At 44.9% G+C, this 14,188-nt stretch overlaps 2 protein-coding genes across 3 annotated transcripts in view; both read right to left on the minus strand.

The window, feature by feature from the left end:
• LOC137335079 (DENN domain-containing protein 3-like) overlaps nt 1-6,893 on the minus strand; it is a 121,349-nt gene extending 114,456 nt beyond the window's left edge. For both annotated transcript variants that reach the window (XR_010966324.1, XM_068000182.1), the window contains exon 1: nt 6,566-6,893. The gene's annotated coding sequence lies outside the window, so the exon portion shown is untranslated. The remainder of the gene's footprint in view (nt 1-6,565) is intronic.
• A 5,621-nt stretch (nt 6,894-12,514) lies between these two features.
• LOC137335081 (large ribosomal subunit protein P1-like) overlaps nt 12,515-14,188 on the minus strand; it is a 34,027-nt gene continuing 32,353 nt past the window's right edge. Inside the window, exon 4 of the mRNA XM_068000186.1 lies at nt 12,515-14,012. Coding sequence (XP_067856287.1) covers nt 13,933-14,012 — 80 coding nt within the window. The 3' untranslated portion in view covers nt 12,515-13,932. The remainder of the gene's footprint in view (nt 14,013-14,188) is intronic.

Genomic DNA, 14,188 nt, shown 5'->3' on the forward strand with positions numbered 1-14,188 from the left:
CTCCAATTACTCACCTTAATGCCCTTACCCAACAAAAATCTATCAATCTCAGTTTTGAGATTTTCAATTGACCCCCAGCCTCAACAGCTTTTGGGGGGGGGGGAAGAGAGTTCCAGATTCCCACTCCCCTTTCTGTGAAGAAGTGCTTCCTGACATCACCCCTGAACGGCCGAGCTCTAATTTTAAGGTTTTGCCCCCTTGTTTTGGACTCCTCCCACCAGAGGGAATAGTTTCTTTCTATCTACTCTAGCAAATCCTTTAATCATCTTAAACACCTCGATTAGATCACCCCTTAATCTTTAATACTCGATGATGACACAGCCTGTCAGCCCCACTCACAGTCAGATGGGTTGACTCTTTCAGGAAGTTAACTCTGCTTTACGTTATTCTGGTTTTAAACTCTTTGAAATGAGCTCCAGAGATGGCTGAGTGGATAAAGCAGCCCTGGTGGGGCTTCTGAAATGTGTATCTCAATAGGCAGCACCATTGGACAAATGGAGCCAAACCACTTGTGAAATCTGCAGCGGCAGCTCTTAGGCTGTGACATTACAAGCGTCAGTCGTGTCTCGGTGGGTAGCACTCTCGTCTCTGAGTCACAGGGTCGTGAGGTCCATAATCCAGGCTGACACTCCCGGTGCCAGTACTGAGGGAGTGCTGCGCTGTCGGAGGTGTCGTCTTTTGGATGAGACGTTAAACCGAGGCCCTGTCTGCCCTCTCAGGTGGACGTAAAAGATCCCACGGCAATATTTTGAAGAACAGCAGGGGTGTTCTCCCTGGTGTCCTGGATAATATTTATCACTAAAACAGATTATCTGGTCATTTATCAACATTGCTGTTTGTGGGATCTTGCTGTGCGCAAATTGGCTGCTGCATTTCCTACATTACAACAGTGACTACACATTGAAAATACTTCATTGGCTGCAAAGTGTTTTGGGATTTCTTGAGGTTGTGAAAGGTGCTTTAGAAATGCACGTTCTTGCCTTTCAATGACCTCATCCCAAGACGACAGTGCTCCTTTAAGTGTAGCTCACACAGCAACAGCTCACCCAGCTGTATCTGTCAAATAAGATAAAATGTAATCACAGTTTCATAGGCTCCTCCCAGACACAGAATGATTTTAAAAAAACACACTCCCAACATCTGCTTTTTGTTTTTAAAAAAAATGAGAAACAAGATATTTATTGCCCTGCTTTGTTCTGTAAACATTCTTTTTTCCCTCCAATAGTGTAGTGGGGCCCCAAAGGTTAACATTTCATTTCCAGTTTTACATTCCCTGGGAATGATTAACATTGAAATTGTTTTGTAAAACTTGCTCCAAACTTTCTCAGAACTTGCCCCCAAGAGAAGCCTGACATTCCGAATGCAGATTGTGCAAAAAAAAAATCTGAAAATTCAGCAAAAGGCAAAAAGCAATGAAACTGAAAGGAATGTGAGGGAATTACATGGAATTTACAGCACAGAAACAGGCCATTCGGCCCAACGGGTCCATGCTGGTGTTTATGCTCCACACGAGCCTCCTCTCACCCCTCTTCATCTACCCCTATCAGCATATCCTTCTATTCCTTTCTCCCTCATGTGTTTATCTAGCTTCCTCTTAAAGGCACCTATGATATTCGCCTCAACTACTCCTTGTGGTAGCAAGTTCCACATTCAGTTTATTTATTCATGTTAATTTTGGGGATTTGAACTCTAATACCTTCCCTATTTATCCTGCCCCTGCACCGTTGAGGTTTCAGGTTGGATGAAAATTTTCAATCACAAAGGACAGATACACCAGGTCCTTCCTTGTTTTGAAAAAAATTCTGATCCTAGGTCTGTAGCAGCGCTGCTAAGAACTTTTTGACTGGGAGGTGCAGCTCCTGAATTACTTAAATAATTGCACCATGAAAATATCCGTGTCTCACACACATCACCATGAAACTGCACCTTGAAGATATCACTGTCTCACACACATCACTGTGAAACTGCACCTTGAAGATATCACTGTGTCACACACATCACTGTGAAACTGCACCTTGAAGATATCACTGTGTCACACACATCACCATGAAACTGCACCTTGAAGATATCACTGTCTCACACACATCACTGTGAAACTGCACCTTGAAGATATCACTGTGTCACACACATCACCATGAAACTGCACCTTGAAGATATCACTGTCTCTCACACACATCACTGTGAAACTGCACCTTGAAGATATCACTGTCTCTCACACACATCACTGTGAAACTGCACCTTGAAGATATCACTGTCTCTCACACACATCACTGTGAAACTGCACCTTGAAGATATCACTGTCTCTCACACACATCACTGTGAAACTGCACCTTGAAGATATCACTGTCACACGCATCACCATGAAACTGCACCTTGAAGATATCACTGTCTCACACACATCACCATGAAACTGCACCTTGAAGATATCACTGTGTCACACGCATCACCATGAAACTGCACCTTGAAGATATCACTGTGTCACACGCATCACCATGAAACTGCACCTTGAAGATATCACTGTCTCACACACATCACTGTGAAACTGCACCTTGAAGATATCACTGTTTCTCACACACATCACTGTGAAACTGCACCTTGAAGATATCACTGTGTCACACGCATCACCATGAAACTGCACCTTGAAGATATCACTGTCTCACACACATCACCATGAAACTGCACCTTGAAGATATCACTGTGTCACACGCATCACCATGAAACTGCACCTTGAAGATATCACTGTGTCACACACATCACTGTGAAACTGCACCTTGAAGATATCACTGTCTCTCACACACATCACTGTGAAACTGCACCTTGAAGATATCACTGTCTCTCACACACATCACTGTGAAACTGCACCTTGAAGATATCACTGTGTCACACACATCACCGTGAAACTGCACCCTGAAGATATCACTGTCTCACACGCATCACCGTGAAACTGCACCCTGAAGATATCACTGTCTCACACACATCACCATGAAACTGCACCTTGAAGATATCAGTCTCACACACATCACCGTGAAACTGCACCTTGAAGATATCACTGTGTCACACACATCACCGTGAAACTGCACCTTGAAGATATCACTGTCTCACACGCATATAATTGAAACATGAAGATGTCATCGCAATGATGTTATCGCTGGACTGTTCAATTATCCTGGCAACCGAGACAGTCACTTGAATAGTTTACAGACACAGAAAGCATTGTCCTGATCAAAGAGCAGCTCATTTGAATGTACAAGTTGTTGGTAAAATTATTCAAGTACATGATTGTGCCAATTACATTCATTAATAGAAAAGAAAAGGCTTTCATGGACTGTACGATTATCTTTGATGTTCTGTCCAGTTTTCTATGGATTGTTTTCATGTTTTATAATACATTTTTTGATCCAAGTGTTTTCTTGGAAATCCCTCATCTTCAACTTGGCACGAGTGGATGGGCATGAACCCTGCTCTGAGAATTACCCCCCCGGTAACCCTCCACCAAGAAGGGTGAGGGACCACCTCAGCATTGACCCCCTCCCCTTAACCTTCTCTGCTCGAAGGAGAACAATCCCAGCTTGTCCAGTCTCTCCACATAACTGAAGTCCCTGTTTACAGACAGTGATAGGTACTTGGCTGAAATGAACCAGCTCATCCGACTCCACACCTTAAGCCTCCAAATAGAATTCTTTACAAATTTAATTTTTTTTTAACTTTTGCTGCCAATTTCTCCCCTCCCCCCAATTCCTTTCCAGGATGCTCGGACTTTTGCTGGGGATAAGGGTCCACAGGCACAGGGAAGATGCTGCCAGACTCTCAGTAAAGGAAGATGTAGTTGAGATACTGGAGGGGCTAAAAATTGATAAAAAGGAGGTACTAGAAAGGCTCACTGTACTTAAAGTAGATAAGTCACCCGCTCCGGATGGGATGCATCCTCGGTTGCTGAGGGAAGTAATGGGGGAAATTGCGGAGGTACTGGCCATAATCTTCCAAACATCCTTAGATACGAGGATGGTGCCAGAGGGCTGGAGAATTGCAAATGTTACACCCTTGTTCAAAAAAGGGTGTAAGGATAAACCCAGCAACTACAGGCCAGTCAGTTTAACCTCAGTGGTGGGGAAACTTTTAGAAACGATAATCCGGGACAGAATTAATAGTCACTTGGACAAGTGTGGATTAATTAGGGAAAGCCAGCACGGATTTGTTAAAGGCAAATCGCGTTTAACTAACCTCATAGAGTTTTTTGATGAGGTAACAGAGAGGGTAGATGAAGGCAATGCAGTTGATGTGGTGTATATGGACTTTCAAAAGGCGTTTGATAAAGTGCCGCATAATAGGCTTGTCATCAAGATTGAAGCCCATGGAATAAAGGGAGCAGAAGCAGCATGGATACAGAATTGGCTAAGTAACAGGAAGCAGAGAGTAGTGGTGTAGTGGTGAACGGTTGTTTTTCGGACAGGAGGGAGGTGTACAGTGGTGTTCCCCAGGGGTCGGTGCTGGGACCACTACTTTTCTTGATATATATTAATGACTTGGACTTGGGTGTACAGGGCACAATTTCAAAATTTGCAGATGATACAAAACTTGGAAGCGTAGTGAACAGTGAGCAGGATAGTAATAGACTTCAGGAGGATATAGACAGGCTGGTGGAATGGGCAGACACCTGGCAGATGAAATTTAATGCAGAAAAATGCGAAGTGATACATTTTGGTAGGAAGAATGAGGAGAGGCAATATAAACTAGAGGGCACAATTCTAAAAGTGGTACAGGAATAGAGACATCTGGGGGTATATGTACACAAAACGTTGAAGGTGGCAGGGCAGGTTGAGAAAGCGGTTAAAAATGCATATGGGATCCTGGACTTTATAAATAGAGGCATAGAGTACAAAGGCAAGGAAGTCACGATGAACCTTTATAAAACACTGGTTCGACCACAGCTGGAGTATTGTGTCCAGTTCTGGGCACCGCACTTTCGGAAAGATGTGAAGGCCTTAGAGAGGGTGCAGAAGAGATTTACTAGAATGATTCCAGGGATGAGGGACTTTAGTTACATGGATAGACTGGAGAAGCTGCAGTTGTTCTCCTTGGAACAGAGAAGATTGCGAGGAGATTTGATAGAGGTATTCAAAATCATGAAGGGTCTAGTCAGAATAGATAGAGAGAAACTGTTCCCATTGGCGGAAGGGTCAAGAACCAGAGGACATAGATTTAAGATGATTGGCAAAAGGAGATATGAGGAAGCACTTTTTTTACACAGCGAGTGGTTAGGATCTGGAATGCACTGCCCGAGGGGGTGGTGGAGGCTGATTCAATCATGGCCTTCAAAAGGGAACTGGATAAGTACTTGAAAGGAAAAAATTTGCAGGGCTACAGGGGGATAGGGCGGGGGAGCAGGATTAGCTGGATTGCTCTTGCATAGAGCTGGCATGGACTTGATGGGCTGAATGGCCTCCTTTCGTGCTGTAACCTTTCTATGATTCTGTGAGTCCTCTCATACTCTGCCAGGTGTGTTCATAGTATCATAGTTGGTATAGCACAGGAGGAGGCCATTCGGCCCATCGTGCATGTACTGGCTCTTTGAAAGAGCTATCCAATCAGTCCCATTCCCGTGCTCTTTCCCCATGGGCCTGTAAATGTTTTCCCATCAAGTATTTATCCAATTCCCTTTTGAAAGTTATTATTGAATCTGCTTCCACCGCCCTTTCAGGCAGCGCATTCCAGATCAGAACAACTCGCTGCGTTAAAAATGTTTCCTCATGGTCGCCTCTGGCTCTTTTGCCAGTCCCCTTAAATCTGTGTCCTCTGGTTACTGACCCTCCTGCCACTGGAAACAGCTTCTCCTTATTTACTCTATCAAAACCCTTCATGATTTTGAACACCTCTATCAAATCTCCCCTTAACCTTCTCTGCTCTAAGGAGAACAACCCCAGCTTCTCCAGTCTCTCCACATAACTGAAGTCCCTCATCCCTGGAACCATTCTAGTAAAGAATGGATGTTCTTACTTGTAAGTCACACCTCAAAATAACAGCATTACAGGTGGACATTCACAGATTTATTAAGGAAAGGATCCTAACTATTGACGATAACGAAACATACACTTAACAGCTGCACTTATAGAAAAAAGTTTGCAAAGTTTACCAGAGAATCCACACATACTTTAACAGCAAAATTATCGGCTGATCCGGCCTCATCGAACTCTGAGCTATTTCCGCCAGCGAGGATTCTTTTTTATATGTTTTATATGCTTCAGCATTACCTAATCACACATTCACAGACACACACACACACAGACACCCACACTCAATGACACACACATAAACACAGACACACTCAATGACACACACACAGTCACACACACGCACTCACACACACGTGTGCATGTGCACACGCACTCACACACACACTGTTACACATGGGTGTGGTGATACACGCATACACTCACTTAAATCTTCAGAAAACACAGTTCTCAGAGGAGAGACGGGAGAGCTGTCTGAGAGCAGGCTGTTTGTCAATGGTTTGAAATCTGAACGTTCACTCCTTTGTAACAACTTGCTCCTTTAAACCTTCTCTTACCTGAAGAGTAAAGAGCCACCCAGCGGGCTACAGGTCCTCAGTGACCTTCATTACAAGAAGCTCAGAGTTACTCCAGGTCGCAATCAGGTTCCTGGCAGCACTGGAAAGTACATCAACCTCTTCCCAGGCTCCTTCCAACAGCAAAGAAACTCCCAACATTAGTCCATGGATGTCCACACACACGATCCTGGGACAGAGAAAGTTTATATTTGGCTGATAGCTACAACAATAATGTGCACACAAACTGATCGAGCTGCAGTGACTCTTCCGGGAAGGCAGTAAGCCAGGGCATGGTTGGGTAAGCAGTTCCTGTCTAACTGTTCACCAGTGCTATCTACTTAAGCATACTTCCCTCCGTCAGCATTGAATAAAGAAATGACTTAATATCTCAGCACCGCCTCCGTATCAGTCAGGCAGCTGCAATTGGGAAGACAATCAGGCAAAAGTGTTCCTTCCCTTTCTCACTTTCTGGCCGGTCTTTAATAATTCCCTTCAGAGTTACAGCCTTTGGTTTTAATCTGGTGTCCAGTTCCGACTGTAAACAAACACTATCAGCACGTTTTATGGTCTCTGCAAAACAACTTTCCACCAAGTTTGCTAGTCTAATGGGCACTCGTAACCAAAATTAAAAAAGGACTTGCATTTATATGGCGCCTTTCACGACCTCAGGACGTCCCAAAGTGCTTTACAGCCAATGAAATACTTTTGAGTGTAGTCACTAATGTAATTCCCTCCCTAACCTTCTCCACCTCTCTCCTCCTTTAAGACGCTCCTTAAAACCTACCTCTTTGACCAAGCTTTTGGTCACCTGTCCTAATATCTCTTTACGTGGCTCGGTGTCAAATTTTGTTTGATAATCGCTCCTGTGAAGCGCCTTGGGACGTTTTTCTACGTTAAAGGTGCTATATAAATGCAAGTTGTTTTTGTTGTAGTTGGAGGCTTACTGATATAGTATCCTAACTCCATTTACCTTCCTGGGTTCCAAACATAGAGAAATTGAAGTTGGGAAGAGTGGAGCCGGCCCACAGCTACAGGACGGTCACAACACACCCAGCTGTGAAGCAAGCAAAGTGCAGAGAGACATTATATAGTTGGCCCCTAAACCCTTCCAGATCACAAGCTGCTCGGTAAGCACTTTGTGTTGGTGAATGGCAAGAAACCAAAACCCTTAGTTCCAGCATTAAGAGGAAACAAGAGACACCAGAATTGTAATTGGGGAATGCGCAATGGGCACAGGTGTTCCTGATTTGGGGGAGCGGGGACGGGGATGGTACTGTCAGACATGGTGATACAACAACAGCTTGCATTTATATAGCGCCTTTAACGGAGTAAAACATCCCAAGGCGCTTCACAGGAGCGATTATCAAACAAAATTTGACACTGAACCAAATGAGGTATTAGGTCAGGTGACCAAAAGCTTGGTCAAAGAGGTAGGTTTTAACGAGCGTCCTAAAGGAGGAGAGAGAGGTGGAGGTGGAGAGGTTTAGGGAGGGAACTCCAGAGCTCACCCAGTTGGTACTTGTAAAAAGAGAGGACTATCAGATTGAGTAAAATGGGTTTATATTCTCCAGCGTTCAGAAGAATGAGAGGTGATCTCGTTGAAACGTATAAAATTCTTAAGAGGGCTTGACAGGATAGATGCTGAGAGGCTGTTTCCGCTGGTTGGAGTATCTAGAACTAGGGGGCATAGTCTCAGGATAAGGGGTCGGCCATTTAGGAAGTGAGAGGAGGAAAAATTTCTTCACTCAGAGAGTTGTGAATCTTTGGAATTCTCTACCCCAGAGGGCTGTGGATGCTCAGTCGTTGAGTATATTCAAGACTGGGATCAATAGATTTTTGGACACTAAGGGAATTAAGGGATATGGGGATAGGGCGGGAAAATGGAGTTGAGGTCAAAGATCAGCTATGATCTTATTGAATGGCGGAGCAGGCTCGAGGGGCCGCATGGCCTACTCCTGCTCCTATTTTGTATGTTCTTATGTTCTTAAGGTTTTAAAGCTGAACACTGGCGGTAAGCCTTTACTCTACAGGGGTACAGACAGCAGCCATACAGGCCCTTCCTCCATTAGGAACATTATTTTTCTTAATTATTGGGATGTGGGTCGGCGCTGGCAAGGCCGGGATTTATTGCTCTGAGAAGGTGGTGGTGGTGGGCCTTCTGCTTGAACCGCTAGTAACAGTTTGATACAACTGAGGGGTTTGCTCGGCCACTTCAGAGGGCTGTTACGTGTCAACCACGTTGGTGTGGGGACTGGAGTCACATATAGGCCCAGACCGGGTAAGGACGGCAGGTTTCCTTCCTTAAAGGACATTAGTGAACCAGTTGGGTTTTTATGACAATCCGACAGCTTCATGGTCACTGTTACTGAGACCAGATTTTTATTTCCACAATTTTTGTTAAAACTAAAATCAATTTTCAAACTGTCTCAGTGGGATTGGAACTAATATTTTCTGGTTTATTAGTCTAAATCTCTGGATTACTGGTCCAGTAACATAACCACTACACTACTGTACCCAGTGGGACCAATATCCAGGTCTGGCTACCACGACACAGGGGAACCACTGAGGTCCGAGAGGCAATCCAGAGGAGAGAAATGATGCTGATCTCAAATGTCGGAGGGAAAATCTACTATTTAAAAAACCTTTCAAAATCCATTTCACTCTATCACATATAAGGTGTCAGTCTTGGCTCAGTGGGTAGCACTCTCGTCCCTGAGTCAGAAGATTGTGAGCTCAAGCCCCACTCCAGAGACTCGAGTACATAATCCAGGCTGACACTGCGATGTAGCTCTGAGGGAGTGCTGTCTCCCCTCTCAGGTAGACATAAAAAAATACCATGGCACTATTCGAAGAAGAGCAGGGGAGTTCTCCCTAACACCAGTAAAACAGATTATCTGGTCATTATTACATTGCTGTTTGTGGGACCTTGCTGTGCGCAAATTGGCTGCCATGTTTCCTACATTACAACTGTGGCCATACTTCAAAAATACTTCATTGGCTGCAAAGCGCTTTGGGATCTCCTGAGGTTCTGAAAGGTGCCGTACAAATGCACATTATTATTATTATTATGAAGTTACAGCGGTGCCTATTTAGACTTGATCAATAACAGATAAAATACTTATCATCATTCTCAATGCTTAACCTTGTGATGGTATTAGTTGTCTTATCTTGGATTGACGTGTCAGGCAACCAATGGTGGGAGCGTAGGGGCAGGGCGATTGGCGGCGAGAGGTCATGTAATGAAACCTCCCGAAATACAATCAACCCGTATCCACACTGTCCCGCTCTCGGACAGTGTGATCACTAAGAGTAATGCTCATTAATTCATCTTCTGTACCCGGCTTCATCTGTTGCGACTGGCAAGGGCGCTGTTTCGTTCCTTGATCTGTGAGGTGCACCAAGAGTTAAATGCCACTTCAACCTATGTTGCACTGAGAATTCTTGCTGATGGCCTATTTTAAATAGCTCACACCACAAAATGCTGCATGACATGAAGGATTAGAGCAAAGTTGTTTCCTGTTTTCTGTTGCAAAAAAAACCCCCCCTCCAATAACTGGTGTGTGTGTGATTGGCGGGCTGCACCTGATATATTGACCATGAAGGCTGCCTCAATCAATTGCAAAAAAAACCCCCACCACCCCCCCCCTACACGTGACTCCATCTCAGACGATGTGGTTGCCTCCTAATGCCTTCTGAAGTGGCTTAGCAAGCCGCTCGGTTGTCAGGGCAACTAGGGATGGGCAATAAATACAGGCTTGCCGACACCACTCACGTCTTGAAAAAGAAATTAGGATAGGTAGATGGAAATGAAATTCCCCCTTTCCGTCGGGACATTTACTGTTGAGTAAATCTCACCGGTTCTGATACATTGATAATCAGTCATTGCACAAAAAACAGCCTCGCGAGGCAGGACCCTCCAGGATTGACCATATCCCATGAACAGTACACAACTGTAGCCAGGCTATTTTTAACCCACCGCACAGAACAGCTTCGCAGCATTCGCTCATTTCCGCTCTTTATGTAAATTTTATCTCCTCCCCTTCTCTCTTTTATAAATAATTAGTTTCATTTCTCGTTTCTTTTCAATGTTTTCTTTTCAGTCTTACTTTCTCCAGGTTCTCTTTTTCCCAGTCCGTTCAATGCCGCTTCTCCTGCCATCTTCCATCTCAGCTGGGGTTCCTCATCATCTCTCCTGCTTTGCTCTCCAGAGTTCCTTCCCTCCAATCCCTCGTTGCCTTGATGAAAGTTCATCGACCTGAAAAATTAATTCTTGTTTCTCTCTCCACGGATGCTGCCCGACCTGCTGAGTGTTTTCCAGCATTTTCTGTTTTTAATTTCAGATTTCCAGCATCTGCCGTATTTTACTTTTTGTTTTCAGTGTTTAATTCACGGCCTCTTCTCTTCCAGGAATGCCCCACCTTGCTCTTCTCTCCGATGGGATTTCCGTTTGTCTCTTTTACTTTGTTCACCTTCATTGCTTTCTGTTTCCCTTTGCGTGTTTGATCAGGTATCAGGTCCTGGACTTGAAACATTAACTCTGTTTCTCTCTCCACAGCTGCTGCCTGAATTGCTGAGTGTTACCAGCATTTTCTGTTTTGATATGTGTGTTGTCTTTCTTTATCTTCCCCCTCCTCTCACAGTGCAAGCCCCCACCCCCCAAAGCACTAATCTCTCCGCTCAGCTCGCTCCCGCTGCTCTTCGATCGAACCCCGCTACCAGTGCAGTCTTCAACCCGAGTACATTCCTGTATTTGCACCTGCTCACTCGTGGAATTTAAACTTTATTGTTTGTTTTAAATAGACTAAATACTGAAGAAGCAGGACGTACAGAAGCCTCGCAATCCAAAGGCTTGGATAGGCAGTGAGAACGCCCAAGTTTTAGATTTATTCCCTCCAATTGAGATCCTATGAAGCCCACAGTGTTAATTGAGGGCTTTCACTGGTTACATGGACATTGGGTCTGCCCCAGTTTCTTGGCGCTCTTCAGCCAAAGCAACAGAAGCCGCGATATTCAGGAATTAAGTGCTTGTTAGTGCTTTGGGATCATGATTTTGAGGCGGGGGGGTCGCGATTTATTAATTGCAGGAAAAAAATTGGACTATTCCAATGCTCTCCTCACATATCCGTTCCATCAGCAAGGCCACCTACTTCCACCTCCGTAACATCGTTTGTCTCCGCCCCTGCCTCAGCTCATCTGCTGCTGAAACCCTCATCCGTGCCTTTGTTACCTCTAGACTTGACTATTCCAATCCTCTCCTGGCCGGCCTCCCATCTTCCACCCTCCATAAACTTGGGCTCATCCAAAACTCTGCTGCCCATATCCTAACTCGCACCAAGTCCCATTCACCCATCACCCACTGTGCTCGCTGACCTACATTGGCTCCCGGTCCAGGAACGCCTCGATTTTAAAATTCTCATCCTTGTTTTCAATTCCCTCCAAGGCCTCGCCCCCTCTCTATCTCTGTAACCTCCTCCAGCACTACAACCCTCCAAGATCTCTGCGCTCCTCCAATTCTGGCCTCTTGCACATCCCCGATTTTCATCGCTCCACCATTGGCGGCCGTGCCTTCAGCTGCCTGGGCCCTAAGCTCTGGAATTCCCTCCCTAAACCTCTCCGCCTCTCTCTCCTCCTTTAAGACGCTCCTTAAAACCTACCTCTTTGACCAAGCTTTTGGTCACCTGTCCTAATATCTCCTTATGTGGCTCGGTGTCAAATTTTTGTTTGACAATCGCTCCTGTGAAGTGCCTTGGGATGTTTTACTACTTTAAAGGCGCTATATAAATGCAAGTTGTTGCTGTTGAAAGGCATGCTGAAACTAGGGAATCGGCAGCACCTCCAAACCCGGCTAAAAGATATCAGTCACAAAATGAGACGATTCTCCATTCTGAATAAAAAGGTTACAAGAGGCCATTGACACCATGTTTTACTGAGACCAGAAGCATGACTCAGTTAAAGGAATTGCAGCCTTTATTTTCACGCCCAGTTGTAGTAGAGGATAGCAAACATTTCCAAACACATCATTTAAGCAAATGTTTGGACATGTTACATGCAGGAGACAACGAAAACAATTGAAAATATTACAGTGATTTCTTTAACCAAAGTATTGAATATTGAGTTACTGATTTTTAAAAGAAAATAATTTTCCCACTTTAAAGGGACTTCTGTCACTATATCTTGGAGTTTCCCCAATTTAAAGGGACCAGTCACTATATCACGGAGTTTCCCAATTTAAAGGGACCAGTCACTATATCACGGAGTTTCCCAATTTAAAGGGACCAGTCACTATATCACGGAGTTTCCCCCTTTAAAGGGGCCACTGTCACTATTTCACAGAGTTTTTTTTTGGTACGGGCTCAACTCCTTGAAAAGCTGCAAGTCTAGTCAGCTCGGACCAGGTGCTGCAAGGAGCTTTTAAAAATCTGGCACGAGTGTCCTGCAAGATGCTTTACTAGGCGATGGTGCCCCTTTAAGATGTGAAATCAGACCACAGTGAAAGTTATAACAGTTAGAGCAAGGTGCAGTAAAAGAGTGCAGAGGTCTATCACTCCATCTCTTGTCAAGTCCAGTCTCCCTCGCTCCCCTATGTACAGGTGCAAGTATATGTTTCAATATTATGCATAAAACAGGTTTCCTCAGTGCAATATTCCTAAATGGACAGCCATAGAATATTTCGTAACAGCCATCTTATATAACTATTATAAATTATTTTCAGATCTGGAGAAAAATAACACTGTATTTAAGCTCCAGCAACATAATTTATAATAAAATGGTGCAATTTTATAATGCCCCAATTTCTCCTACTTCTGATCAGTGCATTTCAAAGGCGGGGGGGGGGGAATGCAAGATGAGGGCATTTCTCCCTGCTTCCCCCTCTCCCCACCCCGATCTAAAATCTCCAGTGTCCCAGCCTCCACCATTACGTTCACAGGGGGAGGAAGTTATTGCATTCGCTCTGCGGAAGTTGATGTCAGAGGGTACGCGTTACAGCAGGTCAAAGTGCAAAGGGCGCATGCAGGGACAGGAAGAATCAACTCGCAATCCCAGCCAAGCCGAATTGGGCCGATGTAGATAGTTGGCACGATCGCCATTGGGAATAAGCTCAACGTTACCAGTACAGCGTCTAGTCAAATGTAGCATGGGTCTCAACCGGGAACACTGGTCCAGAGGAATTTAGTTGAATGAACCATGGATTCCTACTAGACACCTAGGGCAGTTGTCCAGAAAGTGCTTCGTTTCGACCGACTGCGTACACTTGCCACGTTCTCCATCCACCTTGTGAGCCTCGGCTTGGCTTGATTTGGGGGTCACTCTTCATTTGGGGAGGAATCTCTTCAGTAAACCAGCGTTTCTTGCCAGGAGGGCACAGACTAATCATCGAAGAGCCCAAAGCCCATGTCTTCGTCAGACTCCTCTGATTCCTCCTTAATTTCGCCTTTCTTTTCTTCAGCTGTGGGGATGAAACAGAGGTCACGTTTGGGTAAACAGCACCATGGTTGCTAAGTCGCGATTCATACGAACGTGCGAAGTTGACGTGCAGGAAAAGACCAGCTGGTCCATCAAGCCTGCCCCACACTCACATCCCGACCAGGCACGTCCCACACTCTCTCTCCCCTTCTCCACCCC

This window comes from Heptranchias perlo, chromosome 19, assembly GCF_035084215.1.
Source record: "Heptranchias perlo isolate sHepPer1 chromosome 19, sHepPer1.hap1, whole genome shotgun sequence".
Lineage (NCBI taxonomy): Eukaryota > Metazoa > Chordata > Chondrichthyes > Hexanchiformes > Hexanchidae > Heptranchias > Heptranchias perlo.